The sequence below is a fragment of the Anopheles funestus genome (assembly GCF_943734845.2).
Source record: "Anopheles funestus chromosome X unlocalized genomic scaffold, idAnoFuneDA-416_04 X_unloc_28, whole genome shotgun sequence".
NCBI classification, from domain to species: Eukaryota; Metazoa; Arthropoda; class Insecta; order Diptera; family Culicidae; genus Anopheles; species Anopheles funestus.
This window is the reverse complement of record NW_026045152.1, coordinates 25,799-53,356: the sequence shown is the minus strand read 5'-3', so window position 1 is coordinate 53,356 and position 27,558 is coordinate 25,799. Positions and strand designations below refer to the sequence as shown.

The 27,558-nt window shown below is 38.3% G+C and overlaps 2 protein-coding genes across 3 annotated transcripts in view; both read left to right on the top strand.

Annotated features, from left to right (window-relative positions):
• LOC125773298 (uncharacterized) overlaps positions 1-9,463 on the top strand; it is an 80,585-nt gene extending 71,122 nt beyond the window's left edge. Inside the window, exons 2-3 of one of the 2 annotated variants that reach the window (XR_007420019.1) lie at positions 645-1,401; positions 9,335-9,463. Coding sequence is in view for 1 of the 2 variants with exons in the window: in XM_049444328.1 (XP_049300285.1) it covers positions 645-1,343 (699 nt within the window). In the remaining variant the exon portion in view is untranslated. Of the gene's footprint in view, positions 1-644; positions 3,272-9,334 lie in introns of those variants that run through there. The other variant, XM_049444328.1, reaches the window with a different exon arrangement.
• Positions 1-27,240, top strand: part of LOC125773297 (uncharacterized) — a 100,676-nt gene extending 73,436 nt beyond the window's left edge. Inside the window, exon 2 of the mRNA XM_049444325.1 lies at positions 27,172-27,240. The gene's annotated coding sequence lies outside the window, so the exon portion shown is untranslated. The remainder of the gene's footprint in view (positions 1-27,171) is intronic.
• Positions 27,241-27,558: the final 318 nt, after the last annotated feature.

Genomic DNA, 27,558 nt, shown 5'->3' with positions numbered 1-27,558 from the left:
TGGATAGATCTGGTCATTAGCTACCAAAAGTTATTCTACGCCGATGTGCTAAGTTGTCTGTGGAAAAAGTTATTCGAGGTACAAAGACTTAACATTTTCTCAATTTTTCCAAAAAAATTCCTCATTTTGCCACTTTGGATGCTTATAACTCGGTCAGTTTCCAATGGATCTTCAATTGTAGCACATATTTGGATAGATCTGGTCATTAGCTACCAAAAGTTATTCTACGCCGATGTGCTAAGTTGTCTGTGGAAAAAGTTATTCGAGGTACAAAGACTTAACATTTTCTCAACTTTTCCAAAAAATTCCTCATTTTGCCACTTTGGATGCTTATAACTCGGTCAGTTTCCAATGGATCTTCAATTGTAGCACATATTTGGATAGATCTGGTCATTAGCTACCAAAAGTTATTCTACGCCGATGTGCTAAGTTGTCTGTGGAAAAAGTTATTCGAGGTACAAAGACTTAACATTTTCTCAACTTTTCCAAAAAAATTCCTCATTTTGCCACTTTGGATGCTTATAACTCGGTCAGTTTCCAATGGATCTTCAATTGTAGCACATATTTGGATAGATCTGGTCATTAGCTACCAAAAGTTATTCTACGCCGATGTGCTAAGTTGTCTGTGGAAAAAGTTATTCGAGGTACAAAGACTTAAAATTTTCTCAATTTTTCCTAAAAAATTCCTCATTTTGCCACTTTGGATGCTTATAACTCGGTCAGTTTCCAATGGATCTTCAATTGTAACACCGATTTGGAAAGATCTGCTCATCAGCTACCAAAAGTTATTCTACGCCGATGTGCTAAGTTGTCTGTGGAAAAAGTTATTCGAGGTACAAAGACCTAAAATTTTCTCAATTTTTCCTAAAAAATTCCTCATTTTGCCACTTTGGATGCTTATAACTCGGTCAGTTTCCAATGGATCTTCAATTGTAGCACATATTTGGATAGATCTGGTCATTAGCTACCAAAAGTTATTCTACGCCGATGTGCTAAGTTGTCTGTGGAAAAAGTTATTTGAGGTACAAAGACTTAACATTTTCTCAACTTTTCCAAAAAAATTCCTCATTTTGCCACTTTGGGTGCTTATAACTCGGTCAGTTTCCAATGGATCTTCAATTGTAGCACATATTTGGAAAGATCTGCTCATCAGCTACCAAAAGTTATTCTACGCCGATGTGCTAAGTTGTCTGTGGAAAAAGTTATTCGAGGTACAAAGACTTAACATTTTCTCAACTTTTCCAAAAAAAATTCCTCATTTTGCCACTTTGGATGCTTATAACTCTGTCAGTTTCCAATGGATCTTCAATTGTAGCACATATTTGGATAGATCTGATCATTAGCTACCAAAAGTTATTCTACGCCGATGTGCTAAGTTGTCTGTGGAAAAAGTTATTCGAGGTACAAAGACTTAACATTTTCTCAACTTTTCCAAAAAAATTCCTCATTTTGCCACTTTGGATGCTTATAACTCGGTCAGTTTCCAATGGATCTTCAATTGTAGCACATATTTGGTTAGATCTGGTCATTAGCTACCAAAAGTTATTCTACGCCGATGTGCTAAGTTGTCTGTGGAAAAAGTTATTCGAGGTACAAAGACTTAACATTTTCTCAACTTTTCCAAAAAATTCCTCATTTTGCCACTTTGGATGCTTATAACTCGGTCAGTTTCCAATGGATCTTCAATTGTAGCACATATTTAGATAGATCTGGTCATTAGCTACCAAAAGTTATTCTACGCCGATGTGCTAAGTTGTCTGTGGAAAAAGTTATTCGAGGTACAAAGACTTAACATTTTCTCAACTTTTCCAAAAAATTCCTCATTTTGCCACTTTGGATGCTTATAACTCGGTCAGTTTCCAATGGATCTTCAATTGTAGCACATATTTGGATAGATCTGGTCATTAGCTACCAAAAGTTATTCTACGCCGATGTGCTAAGTTGTCTGTGGAAAAAGTTATTCGAGGTACAAAGACTTAACATTTTCTCAACTTTTCCAAAAAATTCCTCATTTTGCCACTTTGGATGCTTATAACTCGGTCAGTTTCCAATGGATCTTCAATTGTAGCACATATTTGGATAGATCTGGTCATTAGCTACCAAAAGTTATTCTACGCCGATGTGCTAAGTTGTCTGTGGAAAAAGTTATTCGAGGTACAAAGACTTAACATTTTCTCAATTTTTCCAAAAAAATTCCTCATTTTGCCACTTTGGATGCTTATAACTCGGTCAGTTTCCAATGGATCTTCAATTGTAGCACATATTTGGTTAGATCTGGTCATTAGCTACCAAAAGTTATTCTACGCCGATGTGCTAAGTTGTCTGTGGAAAAAGTTATTCGAGGTACAAAGACTTAACATTTTCTCAACTTTTCCAAAAAATTCCTCATTTTGCCACTTTGGATGCTTATAACTCGGTCACTTTCCAATGGATCTTCAATTGTAGCACATGTTTGGATAGATCTGGTCATTAGCTACCAAAAGTTATTCTACGCCGATGTGCTAAGTTGTCTGTGGAAAAAGTTATTCGAGGTACAAAGACTTAACATTTTCTCAACTTTTCCAAAAAATTCCTCATTTTGCCACTTTGGATGCTTATAACTCGGTCAGTTTCCAATGGATCTTCAATTGTAGCACATATATGGATAGATCTGGTCATTAGCTACCAAAAGTTATTCTACGCCGATGTGCTAAGTTGTCTGTGGAAAAAGTTATTCGAGGTACAAAGACTTAACATTTTCTCAACTTTCCAAAAAAAAATCCTCATTTTGCCACTTTGGATGCTTATAACTCGGTCAGTTTCTAATGGATCTTCAATTGTAGCACATATTTGGAAAGATCTGCTCATCAGCTACCAAAAGTTATTCTACGCCGATGTGCTAAGTTGTCTGTGGAAAAAGTTATTCGAAAAAGTAGCTTCTAATACTTTGAATGGCTTATACGAATTGCCTACCTTCAGGCTGATTTCTCGCGATTCGCATTTCAATTTCTATTTTTGACTATATCTCAGTCATTTACCGACCGATTTTGGATTTTCTTTGTGATTTGGATAGATCTCGATAAATGCAAGCTAAAAGTCTTCCACGACCATGTGCTCCGATGTCGGGCAAAAAAGTTATTCGCGACCTAAACTTTTTCTTTCACCTGCCATAACTCGGTCAATTTTCAACATTTTCTCGATCTTTCTTCAGAATTAGATGCGTCTTGTGACGCGCTACAAAAAGTTGTTCCACGACCATGCGCTCCGATGCCGGGCAAAAAAGTTATTCGCGGTACAAAGTTTGGTGCACCAACTGTTGTTTTCCATACAAAATGTTCACATTTGCACCTATTCTTCGATGTAACTCGGTGAATTTTCAACATTTTTCCAAAATTTCTTCTGTTTTAGTTACATCTCGTGAAATTCTACCAAAAAGTATTCTACACCCATGTGCTCAGACGTAGGGCACAAAAGTTATTCGCGAAAAACCTCTATTTCAACCTATTTCAACCCCGTTCAACCCCGGTGCCACGTTTCAACCTATTTTTGCCCATATCTCAGTCATTTACCGACCGATTTTGGATTTTCTTTGTGATTTGGATAGATCTCGACAAATGCAAGCTAAAAGTCTTCCACGACCATGTGCTCCGATGTCGGGCAAAAAAGTTATTCGCGACCTAAGCTTTTTCTTTCACCTGCCATAACTCGGCCAATTTTCAACATTTTCTCGATCTTTCTTCAGAATTAGATGCGTCTCGTGACGCGCTACAAAAAGTTGTTCCACGACCATGCGCTCCGATGCCGGGCAAAAAAGTTATTCGCGGTACAAAGTTTGGTGCACCAAGTGTTGTCTTCCATGCAAAATGTTCACATTTGCACCTATTCTTCGATGTAACTCGGTGAATTTTCAACATTTTTCCAAAATTTCTTCTGTTTTAGTTACATCTCGTGAAATTCTACCAAAAAGTATTCTACACCCATGTGCTCAGACGTAGGGCACAAAAGTTATTCGCGAAAAACCTGTTTTGTGTACCGATTTGTGTCCACCGAGTAAGGTGCCTATTTCAACCCCGTTCAACCCCGGTGCCACGTTTCAACCTATTTTTGCCCATATCTCAGTCATTTACCGACCGATTTTGGATTTTCTTTGTGATTTGGATAGATCTCGACAAATGCAAGCTAAAAGTCTTCCACGACCATGTGCTCCGATGTCGGGCAAAAAAGTTATTCGCGACCTAAGCTTTTTCTTTCACCTGCCATAACTCGGCCAATTTTCAACATTTTCTCGATCTTTCTTCAGAATTAGATGCGTCTCGTGACGCGCTACAAAAAGTTGTTCCACGACAATGCGCTCCGATGCCGGGCAAAAAAGTTATTCGCGGTACAAAGTTTGGTGCACCAAGTGTTGTTTTCCATACAAAATGTTCACATTTGCACCTATTCTTCGATGTAACTCGGTGAATTTTCAACATTTTTCCAAAATTTCTTCTGTTTTAGTTACATCTCGTGAAATTCTACCAAAAAGTATTCTACACCCATGTGCTCAGACGTAGGGCACAAAAGTTATTCGCGAAAAACCTCTATTTCAACCTATTTCAACCCCGTTCAACCCCGGTGCCACGTTTCAACCTATTTTTGCCCATATCTCAGTCATTTACCGACCGATTTTGGATTTTCTTTGTGATTTGGATAGATCTCGACAAATGCAAGCTAAAAGTCTTCCACGACCATGTGCTCCGATGTCGGGCAAAAAAGTTATTCGCGACCTAAGCTTTTTCTTTCACCTGCCATAACTCGGCCAATTTTCAACATTTTCTCGATCTTTCTTCAGAATTAGATGCGTCTCGTGACGCGCTACAAAAAGTTGTTCCACGACCATGCGCTCCGATGCCGGGCAAAAAAGTTATTCGCGGTACAAAGTTTGGTGCACCAAGTGTTGTTTTCCATACAAAATGTTCACATTTGCACCTATTCTTCGATGTAACTCGGTGAATTTTCAACATTTTTCCAAAATTTCTTCTGTTTTAGTTACATCTCGTGAAATTCTACCAAAAAGTATTCTACACCCATGTGCTCAGACGTAGGGCACAAAAGTTATTCGCGAAAAACCTTTTTTATGTACCGATTTGTGTCCACCGAGTAAGGTGCCTATTTCAACCCCGTTCAACCCCGGTGCCACGTTTCAACCTATTTTTGCCCATATCTCAGTCATTTACCGACCGATTTTGGATTTTCTTTGTGATTTGGATAGATCTCGACAAATGCAAGCTAAAAGTCTTCCACGACCATGTGCTCCGATGTCGGGCAAAAAAGTTATTCGCGACCTAAGCTTTTTCTGTCACCTGCCATAACTCGGTCAATTTTCAACATTTTCTCGATCTTTCTTCAGAATTAGATGCGTCTCGTGACGCGCTACAAAAAGTTGTTCCACGACAATGCGCTCCGATGCCGGGCAAAAAAGTTATTCGCGGTACAAAGTTTGGTGCACCAACTGTTGTTTTCCATACAAAATGTTCACATTTGCACCTATTCTTCGATGTAACTCGGTGAATTTTCAACATTTTTCCAAAATTTCTTCTGTTTTAGTTACATCTCGTGAAATTCTACCAAAAAGTATTCTACACCCATGTGCTCAGACGTAGGGCACAAAAGTTATTCGCGAAAAACCTCTATTTCAACCTATTTCAACCCCGTTCAACCCCGGTGCCACGTTTCAACCTATTTTTGCCCATATCTCAGTCATTTACCGACCGATTTTGGATTTTCTTTGTGATTTGGATAGATCTCGACAAATGCAAGCTAAAAGTCTTCCACGACCATGTGCTCCGATGTCGGGCAAAAAAGTTATTCGCGACCTAAGCTTTTTCTTTCACCTGCCATAACTCGGCCAATTTTCAACATTTTCTCGATCTTTCTTCAGAATTAGATGCGTCTCGTGACGCGCTACAAAAAGTTGTTCCACGACAATGCGCTCCGATGCCGGGCAAAAAAGTTATTCGCGGTACAAAGTTTGGTGCACCAAGTGTTGTCTTCCATACAAAATGTTCAATGTACGGGTACCCGACTCTAGTAAAAAAGTGAAATTTTTTACTAGTTACCAACTTTTGCAAATTATCATCGGATATCACTTTTCATGGTCTATAGTAAGTTCTTATCACGTTTTAGTAGTTTTTGAAAAAAAAATTTTTTTGAACTTTTCAAAATTTTGCAAAACCAAAACTTTTTAGGCGGTTTTTTGTATGGAGCGTTACTAGACTAGGGGTCACTTTTTGACCAAAAAACCACTATATATCATTCGAAAGGTAATTTCAAGGGCTACAAAAAATTGTTCTACGGCACCCCCCTCCGACGTCTAGTATTCGAGTTATTGGCCAAAAACCATCACTTGAGCGATTTTTCGTTCAGGGTACCCGACTCTAGTAAAAAAGTGAAATTTTTCTCGATTGACCAAGTGTTGCAAATGACCATCGGATTTCACTTTTTATGGTCTATAGTGAGTTCTGATCACGATTTGGTACTTTTTGAAAAAATTTTTTTGACGCACTTTTCAAAATTTTGCAAAACCAAAACTTTTTAGGCGGTTTTGTGTATGGAGGGTTACTAGTCTCGGGGTCACTGTTTGACCAAAAAACCACTATATATCATTCGAAAGGTAATTTCAAGGGCTACAAAAAATTGTTCTACGGCACCCCCCTCCGACGTCTAGTATTCGAGTTATTGGCCAAAAACCGCAACTATAGCGGTTTTTCGTACAGGGTACCCGACTCTAGTAAAATGATGCGATTTTTACTAGTCTAGGAACTTTTTGGTCAAAAAATCAAGTATATGTCATTCGATAGATAATTTCAAGGGCTACCAAAAATTGTTCCACGACACCCCCCTGCGACGTCTAGTATTCGAGTTATTAGCCAAAAACCGCAACTTAAGCGGTTTTTCGTCCAGGGTACCCGACTCTAGTAAAATGATGCGATTTTTACTAGTCTAGGGAACTTTTTGGCCAAAAATCAAGTATATGTCATTCGATAGATAATTTCAAGGGCTACCAAAAATTGTTCCACGACACCCCCCTCCGACGTCTAGTATTAGAGTTATTAGCCAAAAACCGCAACTATAGCGGTTTTTCGTCCAGGGTACCCGACTCTAGTAAAATGATGCGATTTTTACTAGTCTAGGGAACTTTTTGGCCAAAAATCAAGTATATGTCATTCGATAGATAATTTCAAGGGCTACCAAAAATTGTTCCACGACACCCCCCTGCGACGTCTAGTATTCGAGTTATTAGCCAAAAACCGCAATTATAGCGGTTTTTCGTCCAGGGTACCCGACTCTAGTAAAATGATGCGATTTTTACTAGTCTAGGGAACTTTTTGGCCAAAAATCAAGTATATGTCATTCGATAGATAATTTCAAGGGCTACCAAAAATTGTTCCACGACACCCCCCTGCGACGTCTAGTATTCGAGTTATTAGCCAAAAACCGCAATTATAGCGGTTTTTCGTCCAGGGTACCCGACTCTAGTAAAATGATGCGATTTTTACTAGTCTAGGGAACTTTTTGGCCAAAAATCAAGTATATGTCATTCGATAGATAATTTCAAGGGCTACCAAAAATTGTTCCATGACACCCCCCTGCGACGTCTAGTATTCGAGTTATGGGCCAAAAACCATTCATACTTGAGCATTTTGCTCATTTTGCCTGTACGGGTACCGGGGACTAGTAAAATCAGGCCAATTTTACTAGAGTAGGGGTCCTTTTTGGTCAAAAAAACAACTTTTGCTCGTTCGATAGGGAATCGATAGGGCAACAAAAAATCGTTCTACGACCCCCCCTTCCGATGTCTAGTATTCGAGTTATGGGCCAAAAACAGTTTATAGCTAATTTTTCACTCGATTTTTCACCAAGTATCGCACATTACTCCGGTTCTATACATTGGATCGTCAATCTTTAAGATTTTATGGGTAGTTCCAACTGTTTGCTACATTTCATCCATACATCACCAACCGATTCAATGTCTGTGCTAGAAGTTATTAGAGGAATAAAAAAAATTACCCTTGGCTTTGGACCGTACAATTTTACCCATTTTGCCACTTTGGATCCTTATAACTCGGTCAGTTTCCAATGGATCTTCAATTGTAGCACATATTTGGATAGATCTGGTCATTAGCTACCAAAAGTTATTCTACGCCGATGTGCTAAGTTGTCTGTGGAAAAAGTTATTCAAGGTACAAAGACTTAACATTTTCTCAACTTTTCCAAAAAATTCCTCATTTTGCCACTTTGGATCCTTATAACTCGGTCAGTTTCCAATGGATCTTCAATTGTAGCACATATTTGGATAGATCTGGTCATTAGCTACCAAAAGTTATTCTACGCCGATGTGCTAAGTTGTCTGTGGAAAAAGTTATTCGAGGTACAAAGACTTAACATTTTCTCAACTTTTCCAAAAAATTCCTCATTTTGCCACTTTGGATGCTTATAACTCGGTCAGTTTCCAATGGATCTTCAATTGTAGCACATATTTGGATAGATCTGGTCATTAGCTACCAAAAGTTATTCTACGCCGATGTGCTAAGTTGTCTGTGGAAAAAGTTATTTGAGGTACAAAGACTTAACATTTTCTCAACTTTTCCAAAAAAATTCCTCATTTTGCCACTTTGGATGCTTATAACTCGGTCAGTTTCCAATGGATCTTCAATTGTAGCACATATTTGGATAGATCTGGTCATTAGCTACCAAAAGTTATTCTACGCCGATGTGCTAAGTTGTCTGTGGAAAAAGTTATTCGAGGTACAAAGACTTAACATTTTCTCAACTTTTCCAAAAAATTCCTCATTTTGCCACTTTGGATGCTTATAACTCGGTCAGTTTCCAATGGATCTTCAATTGTAGCACATATTTGGATAGATCTGGTCATTAGCTACCAAAAGTTATTCTACGCCGATGTGCTAAGTTGTCTGTGGAAAAAGTTATTCGAGGTACAAAGACTTAACATTTTCTCAACTTTTCCAAAAAAAATTCCTCATTTTGCCACTTTGGATGCTTATAACTCGGTCAGTTTCCAATGGATCTTCAATTGTAGCACATATTTGGATAGATCTGATCATTAGCTACCAAAAGTTATTCTACGCCGATGTGCTAAGTTGTCTGTGGAAAAAGTTATTCGAGGTACAAAGACTTAACATTTTCTCAACTTTTCCAAAAAAATTCCTCATTTTGCCACTTTGGATGCTTATAACTCGGTCAGTTTCCAATGGATCTTCAATTGTAGCACATATTTGGATAGATCTGGTCATTAGCTACCTAAAAGTTATTCTACGCCGATGTGCTAAGTTGTCTGTGGAAAAAGTTATTCGAGGTACAAAGACTTAACATTTTCTCAACTTTTCCAAAAAAAATTCCTCATTTTGCCACTTTGGATGCTTATAACTCGGTCAGTTTCCAATGGATCTTCAATTGTAGCACATATTTGGATAGATCTGGTCATTAGCTACCAAAAGTTATTCTACGCCGATGTGCTAAGTTGTCTGTGGAAAAAGTTATTCGAGGTACAAAGACTTAACATTTTCTCAACTTTTCCAAAAAAATTCCTCATTTTGCCACTTTGGATGCTTATAACTCGGTCAGTTTCCAATGGATCTTCAATTGTAGCACATATTTGGATAGATCTGGTCATTAGCTACCAAAAGTTATTCTACGCCGATGTGCTAAGTTGTCTGTGGAAAAAGTTATTCGAGGTACAAAGACTTAACATTTTCTCAACTTTTCCAAAAAAATTCCTCATTTTGCCACTTTGGATGCTTATAACTCGGTCAGTTTCCAATGGATCTTCAATTGTAGCACATATTTGGATAGATCTGATCATTAGCTACCAAAAGTTATTCTACGCCGATGTGCTAAGTTGTCTGTGGAAAAAGTTATTCGAGGTACAAAGACTTAACATTTTCTCAACTTTTCCAAAAAAATTCCTCATTTTGCCACTTTGGATGCTTATAACTCGGTCAGTTTTCAATGGATCTTCAATTGTAGCACATATTTGGATAGATCTGGTCATTAGCTACCAAAAGTTATTCTACGCCGATGTGCTAAGTTGTCTGTGGAAAAAGTTATTCGAGGTACAAAGACTTAACATTTTCTCAACTTTTCCAAAAAAAATTCCTCATTTTGCCACTTTGGATGCTTATAACTCGGTCAGTTTCCAATGGATCTTCAATTGTAGCACATATTTGGATAGATCTGGTCATTAGCTACCAAAAGTTATTGTACGCCGATGTGCTAAGTTGTCTGTGGAAAAAGTTATTCGAGGTACAAAGACTTAACATTTTCTCAACTTTTCCAAAAAAATTCCTCATTTTGCCACTTTGGATGCTTATAACTCGGTCAGTTTCCAATGGATCTTCAATTGTAGCACATATTTGGATAGATCTGGTCATTAGCTACCAAAAGTTATTCTACGCCGATGTGCTAAGTTGTCTGTGGAAAAAGTTATTTGAGGTACAAAGACTTAACATTTTCTCAATTTTTCTAAAAAAATTCCTCATTTTGCCACTTTGGATGCTTATAACTCGGTCAGTTTCCAATGGATCTTCAATTGTAGCACATATTTGGATAGATCTGGTCATTAGCTACCAAAAGTTATTCTACGCCGATGTGCTAAGTTGTCTGTGGAAAAAGTTATTTGAGGTACAAAGACTTAACATTTTCTCAATTTTTTAAAAAAATTCCTCATTTTGCCACTTTGGATGCTTATAACTCGGTCAGTTTCCAATGGATCTTCAATTGTAGCACATATTTGGATAGATCTGGTCATTAGCTACCAAAAGTTATTCTACGCCGATGTGCTAAGTTGTCTGTGGAAAAAGTTATTTGAGGTACAAAGACTTAACATTTTCTCAATTTTTAAAAAAATTCCTCATTTTGCCACTTTGGATGCTTATAAACTCGGTCAGTTTCCAATGGATCTTCAATTGTAGCACATATTTGGATAGATCTGGTCATTAGCTACCAAAAGTTATTCTACGCCGATGTGCTAAGTTGTCTGTGGAAAAAGTTATTCGAGGTACAAAGACTTAACATTTTCTCAACTTTTCCAAAAAAAATTCCTCATTTTGCCACTTTGGATGCTTATAACTCGGTCAGTTTCCAATGGATCTTCAATTGTAGCACATATTTGGATAGATCTGATCATTAGCTACCAAAAGTTATTCTACGCCGATGTGCTAAGTTGTCTGTGGAAAAAGTTATTCGAGGTACAAAGACTTAACATTTTCTCAACTTTTCCAAAAAAATTCCTCATTTTGCCACTTTGGATGCTTATAACTCGGTCAGTTTCCAATGGATCTTCAATTGTAGCACATATTTGGATAGATCTGGTCATTAGCTACCAAAAGTTATTCTACGCCGATGTGCTAAGTTGTCTGTGGAAAAAGTTATTCGAGGTACAAAGACTTAACATTTTCTCAACTTTTCCAAAAAAATTCCTCATTTTGCCACTTTGGATGCTTATAACTCGGTCAGTTTCCAATGGATCTTCAATTGTAGCACATATTTGGATAGATCTGGTCATTAGCTACCAAAAGTTATTCTACGCCGATGTGCTAAGTTGTCTGTGGAAAAAGTTATTTGAGGTACAAAGACTTAACATTTTCTCAATTTTTCTAAAAAAATTCCTCATTTTGCCACTTTGGATGCTTATAACTCGGTCAGTTTCCAATGGATCTTCAATTGTAGCACATATTTGGATAGATCTGGTCATTAGCTACCAAAAGTTATTCTACGCCGATGTGCTAAGTTGTCTGTGGAAAAAGTTATTCGAGGTACAAAGACTTAACATTTTCTCAACTTTTCCAAAAAATTCCTCATTTTGCCACTTTGGATGCTTATAACTCGGTCAGTTTCCAATGGATCTTCAATTGTAGCACATATTTGGATAGATCTGGTCATTAGCTACCAAAAGTTATTCTACGCCGATGTGCTAAGTTGTCTGTGGAAAAAGTTATTTGAGGTACAAAGACTTAACATTTTCTCAATTTTTTAAAAAAATTCCTCATTTTGCCACTTTGGATGCTTATAACTCGGTCAGTTTCCAATGGATCTTCAATTGTAGCACATATTTGGATAGATCTGGTCATTAGCTACCAAAAGTTATTCTACGCCGATGTGCTAAGTTGTCTGTGGAAAAAGTTATTCGAGGTACAAAGACTTAACATTTTCTCAACTTTTCCAAAAAAATTCTTCATTTTGCCACTTTGGATGCTTATAACTCGGTCAGTTTCCAATGGATCTTCAATTGTAGCACATATTTGGATAGATCTGGTCATTAGCTACCAAAAGTTATTCTACGCCGATGTGCTAAGTTGTCTGTGGAAAAAGTTATTCGAGGTACAAAGACTTAACATTTTCTCAACTTTTCCAAAAAAAATTCCTCATTTTGCCACTTTGGATGCTTATAACTCGGTCAGTTTCCAATGGATCTTCAATTGTAGCACATATTTGGATAGATCTGGTCATTAGCTACCAAAAGTTATTCTACGCCGATGTGCTAAGTTGTCTGTGGAAAAAGTTATTTGAGGTACAAAGACTTAACATTTTCTCAATTTTTCTAAAAAAATTCCTCATTTTGCCACTTTGGATGCTTATAACTCGGTCAGTTTCCAATGGATCTTCAATTGTAGCACATATTTGGAAAGATCTGCTCATCAGCTACCAAAAGTTATTCTACGCCGATGTGCTAAGTTGTCTGTGGAAAAAGTTATTCGAAAAAGTAGCTTCTAATACTTTGAATGGCTTATACGAATTGCCTACCTTCAGGCTGATTTCTCGCGATTCGCATTTCAATTTCTATTTTTGACTATATCTCAGTCATTTACCGACCGATTTTGGATTTTCTTTGTGATTTGGATAGATCTCGATAAATGCAAGCTAAAAGTCTTCCACGACCATGTGCTCCGATGTCGGGCAAAAAAGTTATTCGCGACCTAAGCTTTTTCTTTCACCTGCCATAACTCGGCCAATTTTCAACATTTTCTCGATCTTTCTTCAGAATTAGATGCGTCTCGTGACGCGCTACAAAAAGTTGTTCCACGACAATGCGCTCCGATGCCGGGCAAAAAAGTTATTCGCGGTACAAAGTTTGGTGCACCAACTGTTGTTTTCCATACAAAACGTTCACATTTGCACCTATTCTTCGATGTAACTCGGTGAATTTTCAACATTTTTCCAAAATTTCTTCTGTTTTAGTTACATCTCGTGAAATTCTACCAAAAAGTATTCTACACCCATGTGCTCAGACGTAGGGCACAAAAGTTATTCGCGAAAAACCTCTATTTCAACCTATTTCAACCCCGTTCAACCCCGGTGCCACGTTTCAACCTATTTTTGCCCATATCTCAGTCATTTACCGACCGATTTTGGATTTTCTTTGTGATTTGGATAGATCTCGACAAATGCAAGCTAAAAGTCTTCCACGACCATGTGCTCCGATGTCGGGCAAAAAAGTTATTCGCGACCTAAACTTTTTCTTTCACCTGCCATAACTCGGTCAATTTTCAACATTTTCTCGATCTTTCTTCAGAATTAGATGCGTCTCGTGACGCGCTACAAAAAGTTGTTCCACGACCATGCGCTCCGATGCCGGGCAAAAAAGTTATTCGCGGTACAAAGTTTGGTGCACCAACTGTTGTTTTCCATACAAAATGTTCACATTTGCACCTATTCTTCGATGTAACTCGGTGAATTTTCAACATTTTTCCAAAATTTCTTCTGTTTTAGTTACATCTCGTGAAATTCTACCAAAAAGTATTCTACACCCATGTGCTCAGACGTAGGGCACAAAAGTTATTCGCGAAAAACCTCTATTTCAACCTATTTCAACCCCGTTCAACCCCGGTGCCACGTTTCAACCTATTTTTGCCCATATCTCAGTCATTTACCGACCGATTTTGGATTTTCTTTGTGATTTGGATAGATCTCGACAAATGCAAGCTAAAAGTCTTCCACGACCATGTGCTCCGATGTCGGGCAAAAAAGTTATTCGCGACCTAAGCTTTTTCTTTCACCTGCCATAACTCGGCCAATTTTCAACATTTTCTCGATCTTTCTTCAGAATTAGATGCGTCTCGTGACGCGCTACAAAAAGTTGTTCCACGACAATGCGCTCCGATGCCGGGCAAAAAAGTTATACGCGGTACAAAGTTTGGTGCACCAAGTGTTGTTTTCCATACAAAATGTTCACATTTGCACCTATTCTTCGATGTAACTCGGTGAATTTTCAACATTTTTCCAAAATTTCTTCTGTTTTAGTTACATCTCGTGAAATTCTACCAAAAAGTATTCTACACCCATGTGCTCAGACGTAGGGCACAAAAGTTATTCGCGAAAAACCTGTTTTATGTACCGATTTGTGTCCACCGAGTAAGGTGCCTATTTCAACCCCGTTCAACCCCGGTGCCACGTTTCAACCTATTTTTGCCCATATCTCAGTCATTTACCGACCGATTTTGGATTTTCTTTGTGATTTGGATAGATCTCGACAAATGCAAGCTAAAAGTCTTCCACGACCATGTGCTCCGATGTCGGGCAAAAAAGTTATTCGCGACCTAAGCTTTTTCTTTCACCTGCCATAACTCGGCCAATTTTCAACATTTTCTCGATCTTTCTTCAGAATTAGATGCGTCTCGTGACGCGCTACAAAAAGTTGTTCCACGACAATGCGCTCCGATGCCGGGCAAAAAAGTTATTCGCGGTACAAAGTTTGGTGCACCAAGTGTTGTTTTCCATACAAAATGTTCACATTTGCACCTATTCTTCGATGTAACTCGGTGAATTTTCAACATTTTTCCAAAATTTCTTCTGTTTTAGTTACATCTCGTGAAATTCTACCAAAAAGTATTCTACACCCATGTGCTCAGACGTAGGGCACAAAAGTTATTCGCGAAAAACCTCTATTTCAACCTATTTCAACCCCGTTCAACCCCGGTGCCACGTTTCAACCTATTTTTGCCCATATCTCAGTCATTTACCGACCGATTTTGGATTTTCTTTGTGATTTGGATAGATCTCGACAAATGCAAGCTAAAAGTCTTCCACGACCATGTGCTCCGATGTCGGGCAAAAAAGTTATTCGCGACCTAAGCTTTTTCTTTTACCTGCCATAACTCGGCCAATTTTCAACATTTTCTCGATCTTTCTTCAGAATTAGATGCGTCTCGTGACGCGCTACAAAAAGTTATTCCACGACCATGCGCTCCAATGCCGGGCAAAAAAGTTATTCGCGGTACAAAGTTTGGTGCACCAACTGTTGTTTTCCATACAAAATGTTCACATTTGCACCTATTCTTCGATGTAACTCGGTGAATTTTCAACATTTTTCCAAAATTTCTTCTGTTTTAGTTACATCTCGTGAAATTCTACCAAAAAGTATTCTACACCCATGTGCTCAGACGTAGGGCACAAAAGTTATTCGCGAAAAACCTCTATTTCAACCTATTTCAACCCCGTTCAACCCCGGTGCCACGTTTCAACCTATTTTTGCCCATATCTCAGTCATTTACCGACCGATTTTGGATTTTCTTTGTGATTTGGATAGATCTCGATAAATGCAAGCTAAAAGTCTTCCACGACCATGTGCTCCGATGTCGGGCAAAAAAGTTATTCGCGACCTAAACTTTTTCTTTAACCTGCCATAACTCGGTCAATTTTCAACATTTTCTCGATCTTTCTTCAGAATTAGATGCGTCTCGTGACGCGCTACAAAAAGTTGTTCCACGACCATGCGCTCCGATGCCGGGCAAAAAAGTTATTCGCGGTACAAAGTTTGGTGCACCAACTGTTGTTTTCCATACAAAATGTTCACATTTGCACCTATTCTTCGATGTAACTCGGTGAATTTTCAACATTTTTCCAAAATTTCTTCTGTTTTAGTTACATCTCGTGAAATTCTACCAAAAAGTATTCTACACCCATGTGCTCAGACGTAGGGCACAAAAGTTATTCGCGAAAAACCTCTATTTCAACCTATTTCAACCCCGTTCAACCCCGGTGCCACGTTTCAACCTATTTTTGCCCATATTTCAGTCATTTACCGACCGATTTTGGATTTTCTTTGTGATTTGGATAGATCTCGACAAATGCAAGCTAAAAGTTCTCCACGACCATGTGCTCCGATGTCGGGCAAAAAAGTTATTCGCGACCTAAGCTTTTTCTTTCACCTGCCATAACTCGGCCAATTTTCAACATTTTCTCGATCTTTCTTCAGAATTAGATGCGTCTTGTGACGCGCTACAAAAAGTTGTTCCACGACCATGCGCTCCGATGCCGGGCAAAAAAGTTATTCGCGGTACAAAGTTTGGTGCACCAAGTGTTGTCTTCCATGCAAAATGTTCACATTTGCACCTATTCTTCGATGTAACTCGGTGAATTTTCAACATTTTTCCAAAATTTATTCTGTTTTAGTTACATCTCGTGAAATTCTACCAAAAAGTATTCTACACCCATGTGCTCAGACGTAGGGCACAAAAGTTATTCGCGAAAAACCTGTTTTATGTACCGATTTGTGTCCACCGAGTAAGGTGCCTATTTCAACCCCGTTCAACCCCGGTGCCACGTTTCAACCTATTTTTGCCCATATCTCAGTCATTTACCGACCGATTTTGGATTTTCTTTGTGATTTGGATAGATCTCGACAAATGCAAGCTAAAAGTCTTCCACGACCATGTGCTACGATGTCGGGCAAAAAAGTTATTCGCGACCTAAGCTTTTTCTTTCACCTGCCATAACTCGGCCAATTTTCAACATTTTCTCGATCTTTCTTCAGAATTAGATGCGTCTTGTGACGCGCTACAAAAAGTTGTTCCACGACCATGCGCTCCGATGCCGGGCAAAAAAGTTATTCGCGGTACAAAGTTTGGTGCACCAACTGTTGTTTTCCATACAAAATGTTCACATTTGCACCTATTCTTCGATGTAACTCGATGAATTTTCAACATTTTTCCAAAATTTCTTCTGTTTTAGTTACATCTCGTGAAATTCTACCAAAAAGTATTCTACACCCATGTGCTCAGACGTAGGGCACAAAAGTTATTCGCGAAAAACCTCTATTTCAACCTATTTCAACCCCGTTCAACCCCGGTGCCACGTTTCAACCTATTTTTGCCCATATCTCAGTCATTTACCGACCGATTTTGGATTTTCTTTGTGATTTGGATAGATCTCGACAAATGCAAGCTAAAAATCTTCCACGACCATGTGCTCCGATGTCGGGCAAAAAAGTTATTCGCGACCTAAGCTTTTTCTTTCACCTGCCATAACTCGGCCAATTTTCAACATTTTCTCGATCTTTCTTCGGAATTAGATGCGTCTCGTGACGCGCTACAAAAAGTTGTTCCACGACCATGCGCTCCGATGCCGGGCAAAAAAGTTATTCGCGGTACAAAGTTTGGTGCACCAAGTGTTGTCTTCCATGCAAAATGTTCACATTTGCACCTATTCTTCGATGTAACTCGGTGAATTTTCAACATTTTTCCAAAATTTCTTCTGTTTTAGTTACATCTCGTGAAATTCTACCAAAAAGTATTCTACACCCATGTGCTCAGACGTAGGGCACAAAAGTTATTCGCGAAAAACCTGTTTTATGTACCGATTTGTGTCCACCGAGTAAGGTGCCTATTTCAACCCCGTTCAACCCCGGTGCCACGTTTCAACCTATTTTTGCCCATATCTCAGTCATTTACCGACCGATTTTGGATTTTCTTTGTGATTTGGATAGATCTCGACAAATGCAAGCTAAAAGTCTTCCACGACCATGTGCTCCGATGTCGGGCAAAAAAGTTATTCGCGACCTAAGCTTTTTCTTTCACCTGCCATAACTCGGCCAATTTTCAACATTTTCTCGATCTTTCTTCAGAATTAGATGCGTCTCGTGACGCGCTACAAAAAGTTGTTCCACCACCATGCGCTCCGATGCCGGGCAAAAAAGTTATTCGCGGTACAAAGTTTGGTGCACCAACTGTTGTTTTCCATACAAAATGTTCACATTTGCACCTATTCTTCGATGTAACTCGGTGAATTTTCAACATTTTTCCAAAATTTCTTCTGTTTTAGTTACATCTCGTGAAATTCTACCAAAAAGTATTCTACACCCATGTGCTCAGACGTAGGGCACAAAAGTTATTCGCGAAAAACCTGTTTTGTGTACCGATTTGTGTCCACCGAGTAAGGTGCGCACGTTTCAACCTATTTTTGCCCATATCTCAGTCATTTACCGACCGATTTTGGATTTTCTTTGTGATTTGGATAGATCTCGACAAATGCAAGCTAAAAGTCTTCCACGACCATGTGCTCCGATGTCGGGCAAAAAAGTTATTCGCGACCTAAGCTTTTTCTTTCACCTGCCATAACTCGGCCAATTTTCAACATTTTCTCGATCTTTCTTCAGAATTAGATGCGTCTCGTGACGCGCTACAAAAAGTTGTTCCACGACCATGCGCGCCGATGCCGGGCAAAAAAGTTATTCGCGGTACAAAGTTTGGTGCACCAACTGTTGTTTTCCATACAAAATGTTCACATTTGCACCTATTCTTCGATGTAACTCGGTGAATTTTCAACATTTTTCCAAAATTTCTTCTGTTTTAGTTACATCTCGTGAAATTCTACCAAAAAGTATTCTACACCCATGTGCTCAGACGTAGGGCACAAAAGTTATTCGCGAAAAACCTGTTTTATGTACCGATTTGTGTCCACCGAGTAAGGTGCCTATTTCAACCCCGTTCAACCCCGGTGCCACGTTTCAACCTATTTTTGCCCATATCTCAGTCATTTACCGACCGATTTTGGATTTTCTTTGTGATTTGGATAGATCTCGACAAATGCAAGCTAAAAATCTTCCACGACCATGTGCTCCGATGTCGGGCAAAAAAGTTATTCGCGACCTAAGCTTTTTCTTTCACCTGCCATAACTCGGCCAATTTTCAACATTTTCTCGATCTTTCTTCAGAATTAGATGCGTCTCGTGACGCGCTACAAAAAGTTGTTCTACGACCATGCGCTCCGATGCCGGGCAAAAAAGTTATTCGCGGTACAAAGTTTGGTGCACCAACTGTTGTTTTCCATACAAAATGTTCACATTTGCACCTATTCTTCGATGTAACTCGGTGAATTTTCAACATTTTTCCAAAATTTCTTCTGTTTTAGTTACATCTCGTGAAATTCTACCAAAAAGTATTCTACACCCATGTGCTCAGACGTAGGGCACAAAAGTTATTCGCGAAAAACCTCTATTTCAACCTATTTCAACCCCGTTCAACCCCGGTGCCACGTTTCAACCTATTTTTGCCCATATCTCAGTCATTTACCGACCGATTTTGGATTTTCTTTGTGATTTGGATAGATCTCGACAAATGCAAGCTAAAAGTCTTCCACGACCATGTGCTCCGATGTCGGGCAAAAAAGTTATTCGCGACCTAAGCTTTTTCTTTCACCTGCCATAACTCGGCCAATTTTCAACATTTTCTCGATCTTTCTTCAGAATTAGATGCGTCTCGTGACGCGCTACAAAAAGTTGTTCCACGACCATGCGCTCCGATGCCGGGCAAAAAAGTTATTCGCGGTACAAAGTTTGGTGCACCAAGTGTTGTTTTCCATACAAAATGTTCACATTTGCACCTATTCTTCGATGTAACTCGGTGAATTTTCAACATTTTTCCAAAATTTCTTCTGTTTTAGTTACATCTCGTGAAATTCTACCAAAAAGAATTCTACACCCATGTGCTCAGACGTAGGGCACAAAAGTTATTCGCGAAAAACCTCTATTTCAACCTATTTCAACCCCGTTCAACCCCGGTGCCACGTTTCAACCTATTTTTGCCCATATCTCAGTCATTTACCGACCGATTTTGGATTTTCTTTGTGATTTGGATAGATCTCGACAAATGCAAGCTAAAAGTCTTCCACGACCATGTGCTCCGATGTCGGGCAAAAAAGTTATTCGCGACCTAAGCTTTTTCTTTCACCTGTCATAACTCGGCCAATTTTCAATATTTTCTCGATCTTTCTTCAGAATTAGATGCGTCTCGTGACGCGCTACAAAAAGTTGTTCCACGACCATGCGCTCCGATGCCGGGCAAAAAAGTTATTCGCGGTACAAAGTTTGGTGCACCAAGTGTTGTTTTCCATACAAAATGTTCACATTTGCACCTATTCTTCGATGTAACTCGGTGAATTTTCAACATTTTTCCAAAATTTCTTCTGTTTTAGTTACATCTCGTGAAATTCTACCAAAAAGTATTCTACACCCATGTGCTCAGACGTAGGGCACAAAAGTTATTCGCGAAAAACCTGTTTTATGTACCGATTTGTGTCCACCGAGTAAGGTGCCTATTTCAACCCCGTTCAACCCCGGTGCCACGTTTCAACCTATTTTTGCCCATATCTCAGTCATTTACCGACCGATTTTGGATTTTCTTTGTGATTTGGATAGATCTCGACAAATGCAAGCTAAAAGTCTTCCACGACCATGTGCTCCGATGTCGGGCAAAAAAGTTATTCGCGACCTAAACTTTTTCTTTCACCTGCCATAACTCGGTCAATTTTCAACATTTTCTCGATCTTTCTTCAGAATTAGATGCGTCTTGTGACGCGCTACAAAAAGTTGTTCCACGACCATGCGCTCCGATGCCGGGCAAAAAAGTTATTCGCGGTACAAAGTTTGGTGCACCAAGTGTTGTTTTCCATACAAAATGTTCACATTTGCACCTATTCTTCGATGTAACTCGGTGAATTTTCAACATTTTTCCAAAATTTCTTCTGTTTTAGTTACATCTCGTGAAATTCTACCAAAAAGTATTCTACACCCATGTGCTCAGACGTAGGGCACAAAAGTTATTCACGAAAAACCTCTATTTCAACCTATTTCAACCCCGTTCAACCCCGGTGCCACGTTTCAACCTATTTTTGCCCATATCTCAGTCATTTACCGACCGATTTTGGATTTTCTTTGTGATTTGGATAGATCTCGACAAATGCAAGCTAAAAGTCTTCCACGACCATGTGCTCCGATGTCGGGCAAAAAAGTTATTCGCGACCTAAGCTTTTTCTTTCACCTGCCATAACTCGGTCAATTTTCAACATTTTCTCGATCTTTCTTCAGAATTAGATGCGTCTCGTGACGCGCTACAAAAAGTTGTTCCACGACAATGCGCTCCGATGCCGGGCAAAAAAGTTATTCGCGGTACAAAGTTTGGTGCACCAAGTGTTGTCTTCCATACAAAATGTTCAATGTACGGGTACCCGACTCTAGTAAAAAAGTGAAATTTTTTACTAGTTACCAACTTTTGCAAATTATCATCGGATATCACTTTTCATGGTCTATAGTAAGTTCTTATCACGTTTTAGTAGTTTTTGAAAAAAAAATTTTTTTGAACTTTTCAAAATTTTGCAAAACCAAAACTTTTTAGGCGGTTTTTTGTATGGAGCGTTACTAGTCTCGGGGTCACTTTTTGACCAAAAAACCACTATATATCATTCGAAAGGTAATTTCAAGGGCTACAAAAAATTGTTCTACGGCACCCCCCTCCGACGTCTAGTATTCGAGTTATTGGCCAAAAACCATCACTTGAGCGATTTTTCGTTCAGGGTACCCGACTCTAGTAAAAAAGTGAAATTTTTCTCGATTGACCAAGTGTTGCAAATGACCATCGGATTTCACTTTTTATGGTCTATAGTGAGTTCTGATCACGATTTGGTACTTTTTGAAAAAAATTTTTTGACGCACTTTTCAAAATTTTGCAAAACCAAAACTTTTTAGGCGGTTTTGTGTATGGAGGGTTACTAGTCTCGGGGTCACTGTTTGACCAAAAAACCACTATATATCATTCGAAAGGTAATTTCAAGGGCTACAAAAAAATGTTCTACGGCACCCCCCTCCGACGTCTAGTATTCGAGTTATTGGCCAAAAACCGCAACTATAGCGGTTTTTCGTACAGGGTACCCGACTCTAGTAAAAAAGTGAAATTTTTCTCGATTGACCAAGTGTTGCAAATGATCATCGGATTTCACTTTTTATGGTCTATAGTGAGTTCTGATCACGATTTGGTACTTTTTGAAAAAAATTTTTTGACGCACTTTTCAAAATTTTGCAAAACCAAAACTTTTTAGGCGGTTTTGTGTATGGAGGGTTACTAGTCTCGGGGTCACTTTTTGACCAAAAAACCACTATATATCATTCGAAAGGTAATTTCAAGGGCTACAAAAAATTGTTCTACGGCACCCCCCTCCGACGTCTAGTATTCGAGTTATTGAGGAAAAACAGTTTATAGTTAATTTTTCACTCGATTTTTCACCATGTATCGCACATTACTCCGGTTCTATACATTGGATCGTCTATCTTTAAGATTTTATGGGTAGTTCCAACTGTTTGCTACATTTCATCCGTACATCACAAAGCGATTCAATGTCTGTGCTAGAAGTTATTAGAGGGATAAAAAAAATTACCCTTGGCTTTGCCCCGTAAAATTTTACCCATTTTGCCACTTTGGATCCTTATAACTCGGTCAGTTTCCAATGGATCTTCAATTGTAGCACATATTTGGATAGATCTGGTCATTAGCTACCAAAAGTTATTCTACGCCGATGTGCTAAGTTGTCTGTGGAAAAAGTTTTTCGAGGTACAAAGACTTAACATTTTCTCAACTTTTCCAAAAAAATTCCTCATTTTGCCACTTTGGATGCTTATAACTCGGTCAGTTTTCAATGGATCTTCAATTGTAACACATATTTGGATAGATCTGGTCATTAGCTACCAAAAGATATTCTACGCCGATGTGCTAAGTTGTCTGTGGAAAAAGTTATTCGAGGTACAAAGACTTAACATTTTCTCAACTTTTCCAAAAAAAAATCCTCATTTTGCCACTTTGGATGCTTATAACTCGGTCAGTTTCCAATGGATCTTCAATTGTAGCACATATTTGGATAGATCTGGTCATTAGCTACCAAAAGTTATTCTACGCCGATGTGCTAAGTTGTCTGTGGAAAAAGTTATTCGAGGTACAAAGACTTAACATTTTCTCAACTTTTCCAAAAAAATTCCTCATTTTGCCACTTTGGATGCTTATAACTCGGTCAGTTTCCAATGGATCTTCAATTGTAGCACATATTTGGATAGATCTGGTCATTAGCTACCAAAAGTTATTCTACGCCGATGTGCTAAGTTGTCTGTGCAAAAAGTTATTCGAGGTACAAAGACTTAACATTTTCTCAACTTTTCCAAAAAAATTCCTCATTTTGCCACTTTGGATGCTTATAACTCAGTCAGTTTCCAATGGATCTTCAATTGTAGCACATATTTGGATAGATCTGGTCATTAGCTACCAAAAGATATTCTACGCCGATGTGCTAAGTTGTCTGTGGAAAAAGTTATTTGAGGTACAAAGACTTAACATTTTCTCAACTTTTCCAAAAAAATTCCTCATTTTGCCACTTTGGATGCTTATAACTCGGACAGTTTCCAATGGATCTTCAATTGTAGCACATATTTGGATAGATCTGGTCATTAGCTACCAAAAGTTATTCTACGCCGATGTGCTAAGTTGTCTGTGGAAAAAGTTATTCGAGGTACAAAGACTTAACATTTTCTCAACTTTTCCAAAAAAATTCCTCATTTTGCCACTTTGGAAGCTTATAACTCGGTCAGTTTCCAATGGATCTTCAATTGTAGCACATATTTGGATAGATCTGGTCATTAGCTACCAAAAGTTATTCTACGCCGATGTGCTAAGTTGTCTGTGGAAAAAGTTATTTGAGGTACAAAGACTTAACATTTTCTCAACTTTTCCAAAAAAATTCCTCATTTTGCCACTTTGGATGCTTATAACTCGGACAGTTTCCAATGGATCTTCAATTGTAGCACATATTTGGATAGATCTGGTCATTAGCTACCAAAAGTTATTCTACGCCGATGTGCTAAGTTGTCTGTGGAAAAAGTTATTCGAGGTACAAAGACTTAACATTTTCTCAACTTTTCCAAAAAAATTCCTCATTTTGCCACTTTGGATGCTTATAACTCGGTCAGTTTCCAATGGATCTTCAATTGTAGCACATATTTGGATAGATCTGGTCATTAGCTACCAAAAGTTATTCTACGCCGATGTGCTAAGTTGTCTGTGGAAAAAGTTATTCGAGGTACAAAGACTTAACATTTTCTCAACTTTTCCAAAAAAATTCCTCATTTTGCCACTTTGGATGCTTATAACTCGGTCAGTTTCCAATGGATCTTCAATTGTAGCACATATTTGGATAGATCTGGTCATTAGCTACCAAAAGTTATTCTACGCCGATGTGCTAAGTTGTCTGTGGAAAAAGTTATTTGAGGTACAAAGACTTAACATTTTCTCAACTTTTCCAAAAAAATTCCTCATTTTGCCACTTTGGATGCTTATAACTCGGACAGTTTCCAATGGATCTTCAATTGTAGCACATATTTGGATAGATCTGGTCATTAGCTACCAAAAGTTATTCTACGCCGATGTGCTAAGTTGTCTGTGGAAAAAGTTATTCGAGGTACAAAGACTTAACATTTTCTCAACTTTTCCAAAAAAATTCCTCATTTTGCCACTTTGGATGCTTATAACTCGGTCAGTTTCCAATGGATCTTCAATTGTAGCACATATTTGGATAGATCTGGTCATTAGCTACCAAAAGTTATTCTACGCCGATGTGCTAAGTTGTCTGTGGAAAAAGTTATTCGAGGTACAAAGACTTAACATTTTCTCAACTTTTCCAAAAAAATTCCTCATTTTGCCACTTTGGATGCTTATAACTCGGTCAGTTTCCAATGGATCTTCAATTGTAGCACATATTTGGATAGATCTGGTCATTAGCTACCAAAAGTTATTCTACGCCGATGTGCTAAGTTGTCTGTGGAAAAAGTTATTCGAGGTACAAAGACTTAACATTTTCTCAACTTTCCAAAAAAAAATCCTCATTTTGCCACTTTGGATGCTTATAACTCGGTCAGTTTCCAATGGATCTTCAATTGTAGCACATATTTGGATAGATCTGGTCATTAGCTACCAAAAGTTATTCTACGCCGATGTGCTAAGTTGTCTGTGGAAAAAGTTATTCGAGGTACAAAGACTTAACATTTTCTCAATTTTTCCTAAAAAATTCCTCATTTTGCCACTTTGGATGCTTATAACTCAGTCAGTTTCCAATGGATCTTCAATTGTAGCACATATTTGGATAGATCTGGTCATTAGCTACCAAAAGTTATTCTACGCCGATGTGCTAAGTTGTCTGTGGAAAAAGTTATTCGAGGTACAAAGACTTAACATTTTCTCAACTTTTCCTAAAAAAATCCTCATTTTGCCACTTTGGATGCTTATAACTCGGTCAGTTTCCAATGGATCTTCAATTGTAGCACATATTTGGATAGATCTGGTCATTAGCTACCAAAAGTTATTCTACGCCGATGTGCTAAGTTGTCTGTGGAAAAAGTTATTTGAGGTACAAAGACTTAACATTTTCTCAACTTTTCCAAAAAAATTCCTCATTTTGCCACTTTGGATGCTTATAACTCGGACAGTTTCCAATGGATCTTCAATTGTAGCACATATTTGGATAGATCTGGTCATTAGCTACCAAAAGTTATTCTACGCCGATGTGCTAAGTTGTCTGTGGAAAAAGTTATTCGAGGTACAAAGACTTAACATTTTCTCAACTTTTCCAAAAAAATTCCTCATTTTGCCACTTTGGAAGCTAATAACTCGGTCAGTTTCCAATGGATCTTCAATTGTAGCAAATATTTGGATAGATCTGGTCATTGGCTACCAAAAGTTATTCTACGCCGATGTGCTAAGTTGTCTGTGGAAAAAGTTATTTGAGGTACAAAGACTTAACATTTTCTCAACTTTTCCAAAAAAATTCCTCATTTTGCCACTTTGGATGCTTATAACTCGGACAGTTTCCAATGGATCTTCAATTGTAGCACATATTTGGATAGATCTGGTCATTAGCTACCAAAAGTTATTCTACGCCGATGTGCTAAGTTGTCTGTGGAAAAAGTTATTCGAGGTACAAAGACTTAACATTTTCTCAACTTTTCCAAAAAAATTCCTCATTTTGCCACTTTGGATGCTTATAACTCGGTCAGTTTCCAATGGATCTTCAATTGTAGCACATATTTGGATAGATTCGGTCATTAGCTACCAAAAGTTATTCTACGCCGATGTGCTAAGTTGTCTGTGGAAAAAGTTATTCGAGGTACAAAGACTTAACATTTTCTCAACTTTTCCAAAAAAATTCCTCATTTTGCCACTTTGGATGCTTATAACTCGGTCAGTTTCCAATGGATCTTCAATTGTAGCACATATTTGGATAGATCTGGTCATTAGCTACCAAAAGTTATTCTACGCCGATGTGCTAAGTTGTCTGTGGAAAAAGTTATTCGAGGTACAAAGACTTAACATTTTCTCAACTTTCCAAAAAAAAATCCTCATTTTGCCACTTTGGATGCTTATAACTCGGTCAGTTTCCAATGGATCTTCAATTGTAGCACATATTTGGATAGATCTGGTCATTAGCTACCAAAAGTTATTCTACGCCGATGTGCTAAGTTGTCTGTGGAAAAAGTTATTCGAGGTACAAAGACTTAAAATTTTCTCAATTTTTCCTAAAAAATTCCTCATTTTGCCACTTTGGATGCTTATAACTCAGTCAGTTTCCAATGGATCTTCAATTGTAGCACATATTTGGATAGATCTGGTCATTAGCTACCAAAAGTTATTCTACGCCGATGTGCTAAGTTGTCTGTGGAAAAAGTTATTCGAGGTACAAAGACTTAACATTTTCTCAACTTTTCCAAAAAAAATCCTCATTTTGCCACTTTGGATGCTTATAACTCGGTCAGTTTCCAATGGATCTTCAATTGTAGCACATATTTGGATAGATCTGGTCATTAGCTACCAAAAGTTATTCTACGCCGATGTGCTAAGTTGTCTGTGGAAAAAGTTATTTGAGGTACAAAGACTTAACATTTTCTCAACTTTTCCAAAAAAATTCCTCATTTTGCCACTTTGGATGCTTATAACTCGGTCAGTTTCCAATGGATCTTCAATTGTAGCACATATTTGGATAGATCTGGTCATTAGCTACCAAAAGTTATTCTACGCCGATGTGCTAAGTTGTCTGTGGAAAAAGTTATTCGAGGTACAAAGACTTAACATTTTCTCAACTTTTCCTAAAAAATTCCTCATTTTGCCACTTTGGATGCTTATAACTCGGTCAGTTTCCAATGGATCTTCAATTGTAACACAGATTTGGAAAGATCTGCTCATCAGCTACCAAAAGTTATTCTACGCCGATGTGCTAAGTTGTCTGTGGAAAAAGTTATTCGAGGTACAAAGACTTAAAATTTTCTCAACTTTTCCAAAAAAATTCCTCATTTTGCCACTTTGGATGCTTATAACTCGGTCAGTTTCCAATGGATCTTCAATTGTAGCACATATTTGGAAAGATCTGCTCATCAGCTACCAAAAGTTATTCTACGCCGATGTGCTAAGTTGTCTGTGGAAAAAGTTATTCGAAAAAGTAGCT